The sequence below is a fragment of the Aphis gossypii genome, chromosome X (assembly GCF_020184175.1).
Source record: "Aphis gossypii isolate Hap1 chromosome X, ASM2018417v2, whole genome shotgun sequence".
Lineage (NCBI taxonomy): Eukaryota > Metazoa > Arthropoda > Insecta > Hemiptera > Aphididae > Aphis > Aphis gossypii.
In genome coordinates, this window is record NC_065533.1 from 53,029,797 (window position 1) to 53,052,772 (window position 22,976).

Consider the following 22,976-nt stretch of genomic DNA (forward strand, 5'->3'; position numbering starts at 1 on the left):
TTAAAAATAAAGATAATTTCTGGTACCATAACAAAGTACATATTTAAGTGTCGTGTTTCAACCAACATTTATTTAACTAAACTCTAATCATATTAATTTGATAATAATAAACAAAAAACATGAAATTTTGTATGCTTCAAAATTAGAATGAGTTTAACATTTTGAATAGTAGATACTATACAATATATTATCTACATTTTATATGCTTGTGCCAAATCCACCAACACGTTTTACACTTCCGTACTCACGTGTTTAAATGTCACAAAATCACATTAAATTAGGAGTTATTAAACTATATAGGTATTTTAGATAATTAGGTACCTATATACAGTAAATAGTAGTTATTAATTTGAATGAATAAAACTTAAAAGTGTATACTATATTTATTATAATGTAGTATCTATTATATTTAATATATATAATAATAATTGCCTAAAAATTAAAATAATCATAATATATTTTAGCATTATTGAAAATTATTTGTCAATTTAAGGTATTTAATCATGAAATATATTTATTGAAAAGTAGGTTATTAATAAGCCCGCAAGTTCTTTTTGTTCATACTAAGTTACATTAAGCATTTTTACTTTTTTACACGGACAATGGACATGATGTCTTAGTTAATAAACTAATAAGAATAGAGTTCATATACATTATATGCGGTCATTTTATTATTTAAAAATGAAGAAAAAAGTTAAATAATTTTAATCAAGTTATTTTTCCCAAATATCCACCATCATGTTCATAGTTTTAAGAATTAAATAACAAATAATAATTCATACGCTATACAGTATAGCTGGTATTTAAAGTTCTTCCAGTAACGAATATCTCATTGTTGTATTTTAATTATTTTTTAAGACACTATCTTTTACTATGTACAAACTGTAACTTTGTCTTCTTTAGATCAACAGATCAAATATCATAAATCTTGTATAATAAAACATTAAACATTAAGTAAAACAAAAATAAATGTTTTCTTATTGTATCAATAATATGATTCATGTAATTAATTAATATTATTTATTATCATTATGATTAACTCTAAATAATGTGCATTTTAATAATGTGTTACAAATTACAGGAAATACTTCTATATGTTGTATATTTTGGTAAATCCTAATTATTGCATAATTCACATAGATAATTAATGCAAATAAGAGTGAACTTATTAACCTATTATCAAACTATTAATATTAAGAAAATTATTTGTGTTTTTACATTGATTTTTTTATGATATTTCAATTTATACCTACCTATATGTAACCGTAACTTATGAGTATGTATGTACAATATCATACATCCTGATACATCGCAGTAATGTTGAAATATTAAATAATATAATAAATTCAATGTACAAACACACATGATGTTGTTAACATAATATTTTTATAATAGGCCAATTCAATTTAATATTAAATCATTTAAAGCTAACAAAATAAGATTGGTTCTGCTTAACGTAAATATCCTATGCTACACGAAAGTCAATGCGCATTTATATAATCTTAACTTCATTTAACTCCCAATCAATGCATTTTAGAAATTTCAAACACAATTTATTATTTTCTTATACAAATTTCCATTGAATTTAACTTAACTTAAATAACAACTTAATGACTTATGTGTCATAAATTGATACCTATAGATTTATCATTGAATTCAAAATTGATATATTTAATATAGTGATCTACTAAATTAGAAGCTATATGTATAACAGAGTAGATTTCAGTTTTTTAATAATTTTTTATCCAGTCCAATTTTTTTAAGATTTATTTTTCTTAAGACTATTCCATTTATATCGATAATAAATAATATAATTAAAATCAAAAATCTATCAATTAGTTGCAATTATTAGCAACTTTCATTCAAAATTTAAAAATGCATGTTGTAAAAATTTGAAAAATTATAGTACCATGTGGCCATCATTGCATTAATTTAAATTTTGGAATTTTAGTTAGGAACATTTTGCCAATTGTGGTAAAAATGATAAATATCTCATTTTTATAATAAAAATCACCACACATTTCATAATGTATATTGTTAATAGATATACTCATATCTATTATTGGAAAAGTATAGAGGACCAAATTTAAAAACTTATGCTGATACAAAATAATATTATGGTTTAGACTATTTAGAGTCAATTGGTTAAAGTCTGGGAGACTCCTGAAAATCCTCATAAGTTTTTTTCCTATATTTTTAATTTGAAGCTGCAAGTTATGAAGTGATCTAGATAATATTATTCTTACCTATCAATTTTATAATAGATCAATTTATTTTAATATTACATCTTAATTGCTTAAAATTGGAATAGTTTAACTTAAATTATCTATACTGTCTATTCGTAAAACGGATATTCTACATGAGTGCCTTTCTCTTAATTACTATGTATTTCTGTTATTTTTTAAGTAATCAATGGAAATTTTAAATAAAATAGGAAACTATCTTTGAAATATTTAAAATATCTGTTTGAAATCAATTTATGTATAACATACATTTAAAAAAAAATACATAATTGAATTAGATATGTATATGAGTTTACTTATAAGTTATATGTAATAATAGGTAGGTATGCGTATTAATTTTAAAACTTGTTTAAATAAAATGTTCTTATCTGTATGTAACGCCTACATTTGTGTGTTAGTCAAATAAATGTGGGTAGATATATTATATAATAGAGTTAAATTATAGTATTTTTACTTCAATGCTTAAATTGATAATATTATAGTTGATTTAAGACTATAGGTATTTCAATTTTATCGTGATAAAAACTATCCATAGATACTGTTGAAAACATTTCTTTTTTAAAATCCTAAATTATGATACAATAATTTTCATTACATTTTTAAAATACATGTCATAGTAGTATATATTATCTATATTATTCATAATATAACCTGATTAGTGATTGATAAAAATTAATTTTATAAGTTACTCTTCTATTGTGTTAAACATTTTAATATGTAGTATTGTAGTTATACCTACTGTTATTATAAACTTATTAAAATAAATAAACACGGTATACCTAAATACCTAATGCTCTTATTTATAAAAGTATTAAATAAAAGCTTGTTCTTTAAAATAAAATAGGAATTATATATTATGTACAGGCACTATATAGAATATAAATTATTTAAAGTATCAATCGAAGTATAACTTAATCGAAAATAACATGATGCTTTAAAAACGTACGCAATAATAAATATTACTAAGTGCTTCATGATGGCTCATCTACCCTTATTATTTGTTATCTAATAAACTTACAGTCATAAATATTAACTCAAATTTAAATTTGAGGTAACTAATAAACATTTGAAACATTATGATTTAAGGCTTAAATATTATCAACAAAGGATTTAAAAATACACAGCTTGTAATACATAAGTGATTTATACTACATTAAGCATTAGTTTTAAAGTTATATGTATCTGTTATTTTTACGTATAACATTTTACTTTACATATTTTAGTTAAATGTTGCATATAATATATATTTTAATCAGTATTAAATATTTGATATTTGAAATGTAATGTACGTTAACATAAAGCATGAGTGAAGGTTTAATTTCCATGTTTAAGAAAATAAACTATAGTATTATCTAAAAATATTTAAGCCTAAATTTAATATTAATAATATAAACCATAAGGTATTAACTAGTTTATGATGTATGTTGATTTTTATACCTAATTAATTACTATTGGAAATAACAGTAATGTAAGTTATTATAATAATACATAGATCAAAGATTAAGATAAATGCACGATTTAAGATTTATATATATATATCTTAAATCGTGGTTAAATGTCACGCTATTAGGTATAAATTGTTGTTGAAATGTGTTCGTTTGTATTCTGCTTGTACATAGATGAAAAAAAAATTCTTGAAAATGTGGCAGCAAATTAGATAATCAAAAAACCAAGGCTGGGCATTAACGAGTTAATAAGTTAAAGTTAAGTTAAAAAGTTAAGTTACTTTTAACTAAGTTAATTAACGAGTTACTTTTTTTTTTAGAAGTAACTTCTAACTTAACGAGTTACATTTTTTCCGAAGTTATTCAGTAACTAGCGAGTTAATTAATTTTATTGGTACGGTAAGTTAATTTTTTTCCTAAACCACAGATTTAAAAGAAATTCAATTTTGTACAAATTAATTTTATAAAAAAAAAAATCTGAAATTTTAAATATATTAATTAATAATTATTAGACAATAATTTATAAAAATAATTATCATATGACATAATATTGCATATTCACAGAAAATATTATATAACTATAAAGTTAATTATAAACGGAAATTTTATAGGGGTAACCTCTTCATTAATATGTTATTTGTTAGCTTAAAAAAAGGTAGGCAGGTATAATTATTAATTTTATACTAAAAAAAAAAGTAACTTATTTTTAACTAAGTTAAGTTACTTTTATTTTCTAATTAACTTGTAACTTTTGCAAGTTAAAAAAAAAATAGAATTAACTTTTAACTTTAAACTTAACTTACTATTTTCTATATTAACTTAACTTAACGAGTTAAAAAAAATAGTTAACTTGCCCAGCCTTGCAAAAAACAGATATTGTTATTTCATATTTTAATTGATATTGTACCTATTAGTTTTTTCAGGAAGAAGACTGACTATTATTTAAGTAAATTTTTCTAACAAACCAAGAAAACGTTGATATTTCTTTCGCTGTATGGTGCATAAATTCTTTTAAAATTTAGTTTTATGAAATTTTAGACAGACCATTAATATCTAATATTTTTGAAACTAACAAGTAATATCCTAAGCACTATTTAAGATATATACTATCTTAAATCGTGATCCTAAGTAGTTTAAAGAGTACCAAAAATTAATATATAAATATAATTATAATAGGTATATAAGCAATTTTAAACTTGTATAATGTTTTATTTTTAAGATTTGTATGAACTAAGTATCATAAAATTATAACGGGAGAGATAAATGAGATAAATATGTGTGTATAGGTAGGAAGATTGCTAATATACTTATATTTTCGACAACTAATTTACATAAGCTTTGTGATTGTAACACCAGACAAAATGCGTTAGTAATCTATAATGGTTATTCGAAACTGGTTTAAAAATTATTAAACATATAGCCAATTTATATTTTAAATTCTTTAATAAACAATTTTATACTAAAAATTTGGTGTGTGAATTTTTTTCTTTTATTAAAAATGATGTGCATTTATAAAAAACTAATGATAATGAATAACATTTACAAAAACAATTTAAAATGCTTATCAAGAATTATAATTTTTTTAGAAATAAATCTTATGTACGTATAATTTAAATAATACCTGTATAAAAAAATGAATTACTTTTAAGTTTGAAATATTTTTGAAAGAAAAATAAATACTAACCACTTTCCAATACCATGGAGTTATTTGCTTAATATAGGGGTCGTCAACCAGTCGATTGGAATCGACTGGTCAATCTTTCTAGGAATATAGATCAATCGTTATTCGTTATAAAAATTAATTTTACCATTATCGGTCGATCGAGTAATAAATTATTACAATTATTATTATTATTATTATTATTATGAAGAAACAATAAATAATTATTCTTTGGAGCTTGGGCCTATTTTTGCCAACCAAACAAATCTCTTCTTAATTCTTATAGATCTAAATTATCCTGTATTAAAATGATAATTATTAAACTTAAAATTTCAAATGTAGCTCACTTGTTTGAAAAAGTTGGCGTCCTCTGGTTTAATATTTGGATTGAAGTAATTATACTAATAATATGTCATAGATATATTTTTGAATTTGAATTTGCTTATTTCTAGTTAATTCTAATTTGAGAGCAAGGAATTGCTATCGATTTAATATATTATTATTTATTATTTATTCATAATACTCAGCATGGAGCGAGAGAAAATTACGATAAAATTAATCGGTCAATTATTATATTTGTTAATTGATTGAAAAATTAAAAAGTAAACTTTTAATGTTGAAGATAATTTGAGGATAAAACCATAAAACTATCCTGATATTAATAATTGTGTGAGATAACGTCAAAGATCACTGTTCATTTTAACTTCAACCACTAATTATTTTTGAGTCGAACACTATAAACTTACAATAAAACAGCGTGTTTCCCCGATCACTAACATTTGTGTACATTTTAGGTATAAATTATGTGTATTTATATTCATCACATGTATAGCGAGGTGTCTATTTATATTTGTGTGTTTATATTTTTGCTTGTACATTAAGTTAGTGCGCCTCAAAGTTATTTTTTACAAAATTTACGTTCCACATAACTAAAAAAGTCGGAACCGCTGTAATAGTATATAAAATAATATATAGGTATATATTATATAAAATAGAAATATCTTAATTATCTTTAATATTTAGGTGTTGTATGAAAATAAGTTAATAACATGATTCTAATAACAGCTATACGGTTCGTAGGTATATACTGCGTACGACTGTAATTTAATTAAAAATTCGTTGTAAAATTATGTTGAAAATATGAAGTTATTAAATATAAGGTTGTATTAAAGTATTAAACCGTAATGTCGTCGACGTATAGTGTGTGATAAGTCGTTCCGAGAATAAGTATGGTTTTTCGTTAAATAATAAAAAACATGAAAATTACAAGATTTAATATTTTAGACACGTCGATTGAAATATTATTGTAATGAATATGATAATACCACAGATATATAAAAATACTAGATAGCCGACTGCCATACGTTATACATACAAAATTATGTCTCCAACAAAATGGCCGATAATCGTTATCTAAGAGGTGACTGTTTACAAATTAAACTGATATGATAAATGATAAGACACTATTTTGGAGGGATATAGTATTTTAAATTTTGTAGGAACGAAAAACTTCAGAAAATTTCTTGTCTGAATATTATAAGCTCAGAAACTTTTATTGTAAAAAATGTATTTGCTTGGAACTGAAATTTGGAACCAATTAATATTTTACACTGTATAAACAATTCAATATTTTAATATAATATAATATTTTACTGTATGTATTTGAATAGAACAATAAAATGGTAATTGTGAGCTATTTATAACTATTAAGAATCCCAAACGATTATCAAACATGATAAATCTTAATAAAAATAATAATTAAATATATGCATTGTGTTATTATTTTATAACAATATAAACTACGTCCTACATGCCAAACATTACTCATACACCATCATTATTAATGCACATATTAAGCATATTGTTTTTTAATTTTATAAATATAAATTGTGATTAATGTATAGGAAAGGTAGGTAGGTACAGTAATTATTAATATTTTTTAAATATATACCTATTACTATGGTTTATTATTGCTGTTCAAATAAAAGAATACCAAAAAGTGGTATTCATTTTTTTGCGTAAGTATATTTATAAGAACTGACATCAATTATGAAACTTACAAACAAAATATTTCTAATATTTTCAGTTTCCCTTTAAAAAATAAAGAGCGTACTAACAAATGGTTAGAAAATATTGATTTATTTCAATATATAATATATTATTTTATTAAAGTTGTATTGTACTGATTAAATAAATAAAGCACTTGATCATTTTTTAAATGTTATACTTTCTAGGTGTACTGGTATTTGTATTACAATAAATTATGTTATAAGTAGGTAGTTATAAACTTACATAATATATCTTTAAAACTTCATCTTCAAGAACACAGACAAAATATTTGATGTGTCCCTTGTATAAGACATATAGGAAAATTTAATTCCACTCAAAAACTTTTCTAAAATGTTACACAAAATAATAATAGCTTTAAGTATTCACTATAAATTTAATTCTAAAATCTAAATGTTCATACCTAGTATAAAATAATAATAATAATAACATCGTTCTTATCAATACTAAGAAACATAAACATTCACCTCTTAGATAAGGATGGCGGCCATTTTACTGGCGACAATAATAATACCCAAGTTGGCTATCTAGTATTTTTATATATCTGTGGATAATACTTATTTAATTATCAAAAAAAATAAAAAAAAAATAAAATAATAATAATAATTAAATCACAAAAATTGTCTTACTGTCGGTTCACGTCAATAACATTTACTACAGTCGATTATAATAGCTGGTATCTACGACTGTTCGCGTAATTCACTCTAAATATTTTTGCACGCTATAAAACGTATCTGTACTATACAATAATATATACGTAAGTCGTCTCACACACACACACATTATACGTAACATAATATTATTATTATCTAAACGCGCACGTATATTATAATCAACACAAGATATTATAATATACTATACCTATGTAAATTCGTTTAAAAAACAGCATTGGTCGACGCGAATCGTACACAATATATTATATTATTCACACACGGACTCACACTCACACACGGTCGCCGCCGTTATGCGCTTAGAATCCGCCCGTGACGTGTTACGGCGCTAGTGTACACCAATGCCAGCCTGTTGCACCGTCCGTGTGCATGGCACTGCAGTTGCATTAAGTTACCCGTTCTAGTCTCACCGGACACCGCCGCTGCTCGCGAGACGACGCGGACACGCGCTCTCTTCCAACCATGATAATAATATTATTATTATAAACATTTTTCGTCACTTCATTCGTTAGCTATTTTAATTTTTTTTTTTTTTTTTTGCTCGATCGAATCATCAAATCGCGCGTACACAGTATTTTCTTCACGTACATACATAATAGGTATTATTGTAACGTAATTATTATTATGTAATAATATACGTCCGGGACACATGCGAGTGGTGTATAATCGTCGTAAATAATCTTTACGTACGTAGCGTGTAAAATTTTTGAATTTGAACCGTTACCGACCGCGCGGACATTACCCATATCACTACGCCCCGTCGCACCGTTATAATATTATTAATACCTACCGCGGACAGCGACGACGCGTCGAACCAGCGCCGCCGCGTTTTTAAGGCGAGAGGTGCGCGGAATATCATATTAACATTATAATTCGTTTTTGAACGTTGCGATTATTTTTGTTTTTGCGACGACGTCCGCCCAGTGACCGCGTCGTATTTATTATCATCGTCGCAGTCGGTCGCCGCGGTGTACGTGGCGGTCCCCCGGAAAGGAGCACAGGCCGAGGACCGGACCGCGTTGCTCGCGTACAGCCGGCGCCGGACGTACTGATCGTCGTCGGCCGAGGCGCGCGCGGTACGCCGGGCCGCTAGTGGGGACCCGTCGCGCGGGAAATCACGTGGCTCGCTGCCGGCGGAACACGTTTGTGCAGAAATATCGCGACGGCGGTGCGTGCGCGAGTACGTTCCGCGTTTTCGCCACCATCGGTCCGGGCGATATCCGAACGGCGGCGGCGGCTTCGGCGGCTGTACGCGGCTATGGTGATTGTGGCGCCGCAGCTGTGTCGCACATGAACGCAACGACTACGTCCGGCCGGAAGCGCGCCCGCGTCGCGACCGACCGCGCCGAAGCTGACGGAAGTACCCGCGAAACCGACAGAATCCTCCACGCGATAGTACCGCCGTCGCGTCAACGCGTTTCCGACCCGTATCCCGAAATGCCGGCCAGCAGACATCATCATCACCACCACCATCAGCAGCAGCAGCAGCAGCAGCAGCAACAGCAGCAGCAACAGCAACAACAGCAACAGCAGCAGCACGTTCAGGTCGTGACTTCCACGGCGGCGGCGGTGGTGCAGGCGGCGCAGCAGTCGGTCAAGGAAAAGCAGCGACTGTGCACAAACTGCAAGAACCACGGGCTGCGCAAGGTGTGGAAGAAGCACAAGCGGTACTGCAAGTACCGGGACTGCCCGTGCCCCAAGTGCATGAAGACGGCGGCGACGCGCAAGAACTGCGCCGAGCAGACGGCCAAGCGACGGGCCCGGCAGGAGGACGAGCAGCGCGAACAGGAACTCCAGCTGAACCCGTCCAACTTCCTGGACGAGCGACCCATACCGTATCAGCCGGAAGCCACCACGCCCCAGTCGTGCAACAGACGGAACATGAGCGAGTCTTCGCAGGTCGCCAGGTCGTCCACGCCCAAGGGTACGATGTCGCCCCGGACGTCCGATTTCGACGACCACGACAGTTCGTCCATTGACATCGTTAACGGCCGCGACGGCATCCACGGCGACTGCATGATCGTGGAAAAGGACGATAGCGTAGACGATCGCGGTAGCCATCTGATGGACGACGTAGACAAAAAAGACATCGACGCAGGTAAGCAACAGTTATGCGTATTATATACCTACAAGCGAAATATTATTATTGTGGGCCCGAGCGGCACGTGATGCGCTTTATCGCGGTCATTACGAAAATTACGTTACCTACGCGATTCATAAACCGTAATGTTCGATTCTGTCGCGTAAGACGTGTCTGTGTATACGGATTTAGAATTATGAAGTTCTGCAGGTTTTTTCGCCCTAAGTCGAATATCTTGACATTTGTGACTTTTTTTTTTTGTAATAATAGATGGTGAACTAACTTATGCTGTACTTTGCATTTAATCTCCAATATTTTTTTAATAACAGTTCGATTTCAGAAGGAATGGACTGTGAAGCTTAACTGATAATTATAAAATAAATGTACCCGAGAGTACAAAGTCGAGGACAGTTCATAAGCTTTACCTCCTACAAGGGTTTCTTATAAGGTGTTAATATTGTATACGAAAAAATTTATTAGCTTTAAAATAATAACTAAAAATGGAATACGATCCTGCGTCTAAAGTTTATAAATTAAAGAATTCGGATATTGATGCTTGATTTTAGTTTTTTGATATAGGTAACTCAAAAATTGTTGACCGTGGAATCTTGAAACATTTGAAACTGTTAAAAATTATCATTTTCTATACTCAATACAGTTTTTAAAATATTTTAACTATTTGTTAGCGATTTATAGACCTTTGAATTCTTTTAGATTTTTTAAGTGATGATACATTTTTTAGAATTGGTGAAAAAGTTTGAATACTAATAAATATCACACAAATGTAGTTATTTTAACAATTTAAAAACATTAAAAATACATGGGCGTGGTTTTATTTTTTAAGTATTTATAAAAATCAAACTTTGATATGAATATCAAAAAAAAATATTGTGTTGAAAAATTTAAAATGTAGTTAAAAATGTGTAAAATATTAAATGTTTACAGACAAGACTTGAAAAATCAAGTTTAGCATATCTTATTTTTAAAAATGTGTTAGCTGATCCTCCACAGTGTTAACCGTGAAATATTAAATTCTAATAGATTTACACCTTTTTAAACTCCGTTAAATGTAAACTGCATAGGTTTTTGACACAATAAACATATTTTAATTTAATTAAATTTAAGTAGTTTAGGTTTATTAAGTTAAAATTTGAATAAAAATAGGTATTTAAACAAAGCATTACGATTTTAGTTATATTTTATTGTAATTCAAAAATTAATAATCGTTAGGATTTGAAATTCTTAACTATATTAATATATATATTATTATAATATATACACGGTAATATCTTGAAAATTAATAATATAAATGCAAAATTTTCGCAAAAATTATCAATTCAGCCTACGCTATAATTTATAGTAAATTAAATTACTACAATAGTAATATAAATATAAATATTATAATTAATATTATACTTAGTAATGTATGTTGATAGACTATCTCTGCTCATAATCGTTTTATGTAAACAATGATTTATCATTGAATTATAACTTCACACACCCACTATAATGCCTTATTCAAATATGAGGTACATTCTACTCCAAGTTATTGTACAACAAAGTAGGTACCATCAACATTCTTGTTTTTATTTTTATTTTACAATTATTTTTGAGTTGTGAATTTTGATTTTTGAACTAACCATTTTTTATTCTATGCCATATAATAGTTTAAATTTAAGTGAATATTATCTAATTTGATAAAGTGTCTGTGAAACTATTAGAATACAAAATTTGAGTATCTAAAGAATGTAGTTTTTGTATGCACAATAGAATACAATTGTTGTTCAAATATAAAAACAAACGACAACAGCAAAATTAATTATTCTTATTCCAATTTGTTTTTTTAAACGCTTTGCATAATAATACAATTGTTTAATGAAATTTGATTCGTATTATATTATACTTATATAAGATGAAATGATTATTAAATATTCATAAATATTATTTTATAATATTTCGTAAAAATATTCAATTTACAGTTGTTATTTTTTAGTTTTAATTCTGGTTGTTAGTAAATATAATTCTGCGCGAATCGCTGTTCAAAAATAAGTGAATGATTAACTTATCAACTTTTAATGTAAACTGTTGTCAAATTGTATGTGATAATTTGAGGTTTTTATAAGTTGGAAGTAGAAGAGAAAATAATAAGACTATGAAAGTAACAGAGAGAGAAGTATATATATATGCTTTATCTATTTATACTTGCACATGGTCGTATACAGAATGTTGCAGTGATTCAGTTCCATGGTCAGAATTTATTATAAAAGTATAAAAGTGTCTTGCAAAAAAAAAAAAAAAATGGTGCAACGTTTATTTTACAATCACATAAAATAGTCTGATAATACTACGTCACGGTTTGCTTTGCACTAGTCTGAAAGTCCACTATAATAGCTTAATCTATTTTTGTTAAAATTACATTACGCGTGGCTTATTAATTGAGTTTATTACAAGGCATGTGCTAATATGTAAAATAATTATTATAATCTTGAGTGCAATGAAATAGTTAAGATGAACAACTAATTGGCTAAACATCAAATTTAAGGCACGGAAGTAAATAGAAAACGACATCTTTTTAAATAATTAACTAGTCTTTTGTTAGAAAAAGTTCTTTTCTTTATTTATTTATTAATAATATTTTACAGAATTTTTAGTTAAAGATTGATAAAGCATTTTTCTCTTCAGCTTATGTACTTATTATATCTAACACTACGTAGGTCCATTTTATTATTTTGTTTAAAATAATAATTCAACAATTATATCTTACATGAAGATAAAGATTCATAATAAGACTAAAAAATGTAAGTACTTAAGAAGTATCATTTTAGATTTTCACTTATACTAGATTTTTTCTTTTTTAACGAAATCCATTTTGAAAAATAATGTATAATTCAGAAAATAAAAATGTTCCTATAGGAACATGTGTAGATAATAAAATAACAACTTTTGATAAATATTTTAACAGAGATTTTTATAATAACACTTATGCTTTATTATGAATTCTGCAGTACACGTAATACAAGTATTTATGATAGATGATTGTAACTTAAATATTATTCGATTACATATTGTAAGAGTTTGAACTATGGCTGTATGTACAAATTTTATACATTATTACTATAATTTTCATACTAGGTTTTATTCTTATTTTGATTGATGAAACGTTTCATAATTATGGTTTTATAAATACTTCCAAATTTTAAATAAGGTTAAGGTTAACTTCTTTATTGCGTTCTAGCTATAACACTGAAATATCATTAAAATCTTGACTAACAATGTTTTTTGCGAACATTTAAAGTTTAAACTATGGTGAATTTTTATAATTTTCTCACATTAACAATATTTTTAGAAATTATTTATAGAATTAGTAGTTTGGTTTGTTTAGACTTGACAGTTTAAATATTAGGTTAATTTAATTATATTATTATAACTATTTAAAACATCTTAAGAAGATGCCACAACCGCATTTCACCTGCATACATGTGCTTAGAATATTTTTCTACCATGATATTTTTTTTATATAAAAGCTAAAATAGCTTTAAGATTTGTAATAGTAGGCACTTCCATGAAGCGAATGGCGTGATAATTCACTATCCTATAACAAATATCGTGCCATGGTTTTCATGTCTCTGTTTTTTTTTCAAATTATAATTTAGAGCTTCGAATAAGCTTTAAAAATTAATATAAACTTAAGAATACTTTTCTATGTGTATAACATAAATAAAAAATAAAACTATTTGGTTTTGCAAATAAATAAATAGATCACAAAGGAGAAGGGCATGGTTTAGGTTAAGTCAATCACATTATGTTTAGTATAGTAAGTAATTCGATGTTTATAATATTTTAACAAACATAATAATTAGCTGATATTAATTCAAGAATTAAAAATACACATTTATATTTTTGTATATAATTAGTGCCCATGAACAAAAATATATTGTGGATTTTAATAATTGGTTTAGAGATGTCTAAGTGCCCGGTTTTCGATTAAAAAATTATTTTCCAAAAAAAAAAAAAATGTAATTAACAAGGAAAAATATGCTGAAATTCTTTACCTAGTATACTTATACATCTGCTGTAAATAATTAATAATAAATCATAATACTTGTGGGGTTATATTTAACATAAATTATATATAAATCAAAAAGTTATTATTTCAATAAGATTAAAGATAATTTAATTGAATTTATCAACTTTAAAAAAAATAATAATAAGATTTTTATTCTTTATAAATAGTTTTTCTTTTAATGATGATTTTAAATATTTTTTTTGTTTTTGATAAAATTGTGCTATTTTAATTATTTTTTTAGGTATTAACATATTTATTCACGTGGCGTGTCATTTTTTATTTAATTGTTGAAGTATTGAAAAATACTGTTGTTTTTTACATCTTAGTTGGAATAATTGTAAACCAGGTCAGTGTATTTAAAAACAATGGTACTTACTTATAATGGCATATACTGGTAAATCAATCAAATAGCACAACTTTATTAAAGTTACTAAATTACATCTTAATAATATTTTATGACTGAAGGGTAATATATTTTAGTACCATTTTAAATGATAGTTTAATATAAATAACTAATGAAAAAATAAACGGAAACTTGTGCAAATATTACTATAGCATAGTATTGAACTGTACAATATGTATAATATAATATGGTTATTAACCACAATAAACTCACTTGTTGTCTGCGGTCTATGATAGAATGCATTAGCTGTATAACCCATATACGAATATACGATTGTAAATATTAATAAATTTGATTGCTTAAGACTTGTGATTTTGTGTTATTCATATAATTGGTTAGAAAAGGTACATTTTGATCGAGTTTGTTAACAATTTTAAACTAATCTAAAATAGTTTGCGTTACTTAAACAACACTGCAGAATAATCTTAATAAAATAATAAAAAAAAAAAAATTAAAAAGAAAACCTTGGAGAAAAATATATTATATAATATAATAATATAGGCCACGAGCCAAAATTACATGGTCAACTACAGATATTAAATTCTTGTGTTAAAAATTGGCCAAAATAAATGAATATTGTATTTTTATATTTTATTATAACTTCTAAAATTTTAAAATATACGTAATTTTAAATATCAACTATCACATTATCTTTGATAAGAAAGTGTGTGAGTCTTTAATATAATTATAATGTAATAATACCTATTACCTATACAAAATTGAAAATATTATATTATATTATATGATACAATCAATAATTTTTAACTGTTATTATCAATGTGTCAGTTCTTAGTTGTTACATTTGCCTAAAAGAGAATGATGCTATTATTAATTAGTAGGGACATGTAGAATCAGAAGAAAAATTTATTTTATTGTCTAATATGTATAATGATATAATTCTAGATTTTCACATAACTATTCGTTTTTCTATTCAATTAATGTTGATTAATAATAGCTCCTTATACATTTTACTACAGTAAATTAGTTTTCTAAGGTACTTGGCTACTGTAGGTTCCAAATTTTGAGATTTATTAAGGATCTAATGTTCTATAGTTTGATGGAATACAGACGTTGAAAATAAATAGTTGAGTTGGATTCTTTACATAAAATTATAATGGCGTGACTTAGTTTTTAAAACTACAAACTTTTAAATGTTATATCATCAAAGAACAATTTTAGTTGTAAATTCATAAAACTAATATTGAATTAAGCTCATTAAAATGTCTTATGAATTAAGTATAAAATATTTTTTATCCTTTTAAAATACTAGACGATTTTGTGTTTAGTAGAAAATAATATTTGAGTACTTTTTATTTTTTTTCATTAGTATTTTTTAAGACGAGGGCGAATAAAAAGTAGAAAAATAAAATGGATTTTTACTTTACTTTTTAAATAAACAAAGTAGGTAGATTTAATATATACATTTTTAAATTAAAAAACTCTAAAGATTAATTGAGTATGATTTTAGTTAATATGGACCTAATAAAATATGTATTTATTTGTAAGCGTTAGAATCTTTAGTATAAATATTGTTGATATTTTTTTATTTTATAAAACTATTTCTATCAAACGCTAGTATAAATCTTTTTCTTGAGTTTAACAAAATTTCATTTTTAAAATATGTTTTAAATAATCGAGATTAGAAAATAGGACAGTTGAATTTCGTGTGAAAAAAACTGTTTTCTGTAAAATATTTGAAATGTTGTAAGTATTTTATGTTTTTTTCAAGAGTAAGAAGCATGTCAATAAGGTACTTGCTTAAAACAATGATGGTTAACTATACCGCATCAATGATTTTTGTCAACGTTGAGTGTATACCCACACACTTATGGGTAAATCGTTTTAAATCTTACATCACTCACTTGTAAATAAACAATTTTGTGTCATTGTTAATAATCATTATAAAATGTATAAATTTACTATAAAGAGGGTAGACTATATATGCTGATCATTGATGTCTGAAAATACATATTTTGATTTTGAACGTTAACTGTACATATATATATATATATATATATACATGCATTATTAATGATGTGTTTATAGTTGGGCACATTTTATTCTGCTATATAAAAAGTGATTAAATGTTTCAACTCAACTATTTTCCATATAATGTATGCACATTTTTATTAGTACAAGAAATTATTTAACATGTAATTTTCAACCTTTTTTTTCGATTCAAAACTTAAGTATCTTAAAGTTTAAACACTAGAAAAAAAAGTAAACTGCGTAATGCGTATGCGTGTTACCTATATACGTACTTTAATGAAAGGCTTATTTTGAAATATTTTTATAAGTAATAATTTATAAGTAATAATTTTGTTACCACTAAAAAAAAAACTTATTTTTAGTGACACATTTGCATATGCCTATATGCAAAATCTAATCTACAGTTATATTATACTTATTTATGTTATATAAACAAACACATCGTAGGTATATATCATAAAAACAATAAAAAAAAAATAATAATTATAATAATAAGAATATAACTGAAGTAAACTTCAATGAGACGTATTTAAATAGAAAATATAAATAATTTGCAGCATAAGTATAATAATTGTAATACATTATACATGTAGGTATATTAGCGATAGCAATAGTTGAAAATATTATGACAACATTTTACAGATATTAAATCAAAGGAATTTTATAACGTCCATTTTGAAAATACACGACTTTTGATAATTATATACTAATATTCATTATATTTTCAATGTACCTACTACGCTCATTGATTTTTTAATGATGTTTTATTATTAATAATAAAAATCAATCATCTTGTTCTTTCAATATTTTTTTTTCATTGAATAGAAGCAAAAGTTTCAAAAGTTGACTATACTCAAAATAAATATTATTATTATTTTATTCCTGTATTATAGTTTCTATAAGCGTAAGGTTAAATTATCGACAATTATTGAAAAATTTCTAAGATTGTATTGAATAAAAAATATAACTATGCAAATTAATAAATGATCAGGTGTATTTGAATATAGAATTTATATAAAAAAATGTAATTATCTCAAAAAAATAAAAAATAAAAAAATGAAGAAATCTTTTAAAGCTTGGTTTAGACTTAATTTTATCTTAAAGTTAGTTCAAATGCGTATCGTTATTAAATAACTAGAAAACACATTTTATTTAGTTATTTATTGGTAAATTATATAGAACCTAAATTAATTTCAACAATAACCCTTACCCACTTATATGTGTGTGGCGTTATAATAGTAATTATGCGCTATTGATCAGTAAATAATGAATACATTTAGGTATATTTTTTAAAAACAATGGTATAGTTTATGATTAATTTATAAGCCCTTAAAATTCCTATATTAATGGTTACAACAGTTGATTTATTTTATACTATCTTATGTCACATATTAAGTTATGTAAATAAAGATTAAGTACCTGATTATTATATTAAAATACTTCGAGAAAAACAAAAAATTGTCCAAAGTGAAACCTATAGATTTTAATTTTAACTAAAAATTAAATTAATTGTGAATAATATTGATATTTTGAAGTTGAATATAGAAAAATATATTTGTTTATTAAATATATATCCACTCCGTAATACCATAGGTTAAACTTCATATTTTCTACTTTTATTAAAAACTTTACCAGTATGTCAGGATCAGGATGACTTATACATAAACAAGAATAAACTTTTTTGAGGTATTTTAACCGCTTTTAGATTATTCAATAATATTTTTTTATAGTTTTTAAAATATAAAAAAACGTCGTTTAACATTAACTATAATAATTTATAGTTATGTCACATAACTATCATGCGGATTTTGCCTTTTTTAGCTTCTACAACTTCCGAGCCCTAGTTATGTGTACCTATATTATGTATTACATTTCATTCTTTATATTATAACAGTTGAACAAATAAAATAAAATGTTATTATCAAACTAATAAAATTTTATTTTCTAGTAATTTTAATGGAATTATGTTAATAATCATGAGAGCAGTCTCTTTGTTTTATGGTAAAACAAAAATTGTTTATACGTTAATACTTTTTCTATTACACTATTTGACATTAACCTAACCTACCTAGTAGAAAGTAACAAAGAAGACAAATTTAATATTATTAATGCACTTATCTAGTGCACATTTAAATTGTTATTATATTTTAACGAAGACATTGTATTAAACTTCAATGTAGATAGGTTATGATGATTATTAATATTATAGAGATATCAATGTTTATCAATATACATTTGTCCTATTATCGTATAATTATGCAATTATTACTGAACCTGTGGACTTATAATAATGTTAACTCTTGTTAGTTTATGTAATTAAAATGTTCTATTTCAATATCGATTGTACACTATACATATTATTTAATTTACAAGTTACAATTCCACAGTACTATGTAGGTATGATACAATTATATTGCTAATTAAATTAAAATAATAGTAGTACTAATAATCAGTAGATGACTTTCAATAATTTACTATAGCGTTTTAAATACCTACTTAATATACAAAAAGATAAAGCTGTGCAAGTTGACATTAAATAGTTTTAATAAAATATTATATTAAGTAGGTACCCGTGTATTAGTTGTTGTAGGTAAGAAAAAAAAAATATTATTAATTTTAGTGGCCGGTCAATATTATGATCGTTCTATTATTATTTTAATAATTAATACAATAAATTAACACTCGTTTATTTTTAGGCCGCACTGTAGCATTGTAACCGTGTTATTTATTTAAATAAAACCATAGCAACAGTGGTCGTTGAATGATACATGACAAGATTGCGATGCATAAAGATAACGTGACTGTATAACGGTGCACGGATGATAGATAATATAAAAACTACTTAAATATCAGATGATAATATGGTACGGATAGTTATGTTATATTGTTGAGTAAGTCGGCGGAGAACGATGAATTTCATTTAAGTGGAGATAGAGTTCGGATCTTGGTCGAGTGATTCCGATAACATAGAATTTTTTCTGTCCTAGTCGTGTACAATTCAGTATTCAGTAAAAATATTATGCTTACTATCAAAACGGAGCTTTTAGGAATTAGCATATTGGGAAATATTCTAACTGATTGATTATATAGAAATAAAATACTACATTTGAAACCTGACTAAAAAACTTTCGATTACGGTAGTTAGGTTAGGTCAGGTTAAATGAAAAATAAAATTAGTAAAATGAAAATAGTACATTTTAATTTTTTTTCTATTATCTTGAAGTACACAACTATTAAAAAAAATATACTACATAATGTGAGTATTTTAATAAGAATTGTATAATTTATTGTTTTAACAATTTTATACGAATAAACAATAATATATTTTTAAATAATTCTGTAGGTACCTATTACATAAAATTATAATAAAATGAAACGGTATTTTTATTTATACAATTTAATATAAATCCGAGTACTTATTTTTACAACACTACTATGTACAATGTCAATAATATAAATCATTTAAAGAGTAATAAATTATTATATGCAATGGACGATTATCATTTGACCTAGATTTTCACCACAGTTATCTATTTTGTTTATGCACAGACTATCGAAACCTTATAAATGAAGTACTCACCTATATTGGCTATTAAGATAATTATTGATTATTTATTTTGCATAGTAAAATAATAACTAAATGCTACAAAAATGTATACCTAGTTTCTTTGTACGCGTCTGCAGTCCTGACCTTCTGATAAATTAGAGTTCTTATGTATTTTCAATTTTTACGATGATGGATGAGGGGGGAGGTCAAAAGTTAATATTTTCCAGTACTTTTAAAAATTATCGGGAAAAAGCAAAACCAAATCATTACATTGATTTAGATACTCGATAATAATTTGTACTCAACATGTGCGCATTTAAGTGATTATCTATTTTCTCCCTTTTTAAAAACATGTAACTACAAAAGGACACTAAGAATTAATCAACCATTTTTATTTTTTGGAATTAATCAAACGTTGACTAAATACGTAATTTAGATAATAACACGATGATGTAAAAAATATACTGATTAGTATAACACTTACGAATAATACCTATAACATTTCTAAAATATATCTACATTGGGTATACACTATAATATTATTATAATAATTGGTGTATGAGTAATATGTACAGTTAATATAATAAGGTACTACCTATATAGTTTATTTTGAAATCAATTTTGTGGAGAGTAGTTTAATGGAATTTTTTTTAACGTATCTTACAATACATTATACATTCAGTATTAATGGATTTTCGTGGTTATTAAATTTGGCATGGCTGTATAAGCCATAAGCTGTACCTGTGTTTATTTGTCATTTATGATAATATAATGTGATAATTCAATTCATAAAGCGTGGAAACAATTTCTTATTGACATGCACCCCAAACTAGCGGTCATCGTTTTCGCCAAATCTACTTCTATACTTATATTATTAAGATATTGAGTTTGAAAACTTCTATTCTATTTACAGTTTTATCGATCATCAATACATATATATATATATATATCTTGATAATCGAGATTCGGGATAAACGATTTGATAATGCAATAGAAGAATTTTTTGGGGTCAATAAAAACGGCCTCCTCATGTTGGCCCCTGAGTTGCTCTAAATGGTTTTCAAACCATAATTTAGACAAGTGGGTAGAAATAGATTTGGCGGAAACAAAAATCAAACCGTTTTTGTTTTGGCGAAAATGATACTTGGTGAAAACGAAAATCAAGTTTTTTTACGGAAACGACTGACAACCCCCCCCCTCCACCAAAGTACAAACACAATTGTTGTGTTTTATGGTGTTTTCATAAGCGAATGGTACAAAGCTTTTGTTTGTATCTTATACTTTTACAATGTGTTCCATTTAATTTACATAAACCGTTAGTAATTAGATAACCAACTGCCCAAATACTTGTTAGACTATTTAATATTTTTAATGCTCCTTTGATTATAGAATAATTTAATGAAGTGAACAACAAACACCGTTTGTAAAATAATATTGGCTGCTTATCGAAACGCGGACTATTGGCCGAGTGATAAATTTCAATATATGTATATAATATGGTTGTTCATCAATAATGTTGGAAATAAATCAAGCGACGAATAAAATATGTTTTAAAAATAAACTACTTTTCTTTGAAAATTCTACTAAAGTTTTGTTTTTAATAATTTATGGAGTTCAATGTTTGGTTCTTCGAATTTTCTATTAAATTATAAATTATTCATGTATACGTGTGAATCATATAATAAAAATAATAATAACAAATGCTATTCATAATTATTTAGTTCAATAAATATACGGAGTTAGTATCAAGAGAAAAAGCTGAAAATAAAGTATGATATTAAAAATTTGAATTACTCTAGCCCTTTAGTTCAGTTTAGATACGCTACTGACATAAGTTATCTTTTAAACGTAGTACCGTACGTATTTTGTTAGTAAACCCTGATTTTACCTAGAGTTGTACAACATAGATAAAATAAATGCTTTGCCTACTGATTAAGAAAATCGATTTGTTTGATTTACAATTTAGTAGTTCTCAACCGGGGTAACATGGACCCAACTTAGGGGTGACACGAAAAATCAACGAAAAAAGGAAAAAAAAATTTAAATAAATACATTTTTGCGAAAAAAATCATATTATTTTATTCATATTAATATAAAAGTTTTGAACTTATATTTCTATGTACAGTACTATTATTACAGTATTATTATTTTGATGTTGGGGTGACGCAGTGTTTGATTCTAGTGGTTATAGGTGACATGAATAAAAAAATGTTGAGAACTACTGAGTTACATCAAAGATCATATTGTGCTATCAATTCATAACGACGTATATATGGCCAATTATGTATACCTATATATATTCTGTTTCGATACATATTATATTTTACGCGTTACTTTTTTATATTTGTTATAAGTAAGGGTAAAACGTGTGTATATAAAATTCAAATGTCAGCAGAAACTTGACCACCTTAGGAATGAGACGCTTGTGATGCGATATAATAATATTTGAATATTTACGACTCACACGCATTCTTAGAGCAAATTAAAGCAACTGTCATGTGCTCTTTGAGCCGACCATAAACTAAATCATGTAGCCATGTCAGATAGGTCGTAAACTCGGGTCGAACGTAATAATTTTTATTATTTAAAACAATTTTATTCCAGATCGGGGATATATAATAATATATATGTACGTATAATATAAGTGTACCTAAGTGTACACCATAATAATATACATAAATCGATTCCAAGTTTCGAGGACAAGGAAGCGTAAATCTTTTTGGTCGTATATACACTTTGCAATTAGTTTTTCCATTCCCACGTTATATCATTTTATAGCATTCTAAAACGACACGTAAATATTAT

General features: G+C 26.3%; 1 protein-coding gene across 1 annotated transcript in view; it reads left to right on the forward strand.

Moving 5' to 3' along the window:
• The first annotated feature begins 8,452 nt into the window (after positions 1-8,452).
• The window catches only part of LOC114125265 (myb-like protein P), a 151,128-nt gene continuing 136,604 nt past the window's right edge, over positions 8,453-22,976 (forward strand). Inside the window, exon 1 of the mRNA XM_050205478.1 lies at positions 8,453-10,184. Within this exon, the coding sequence (XP_050061435.1) occupies positions 9,377-10,184 (808 nt within the window). The 5' untranslated portion in view covers positions 8,453-9,376. The remainder of the gene's footprint in view (positions 10,185-22,976) is intronic.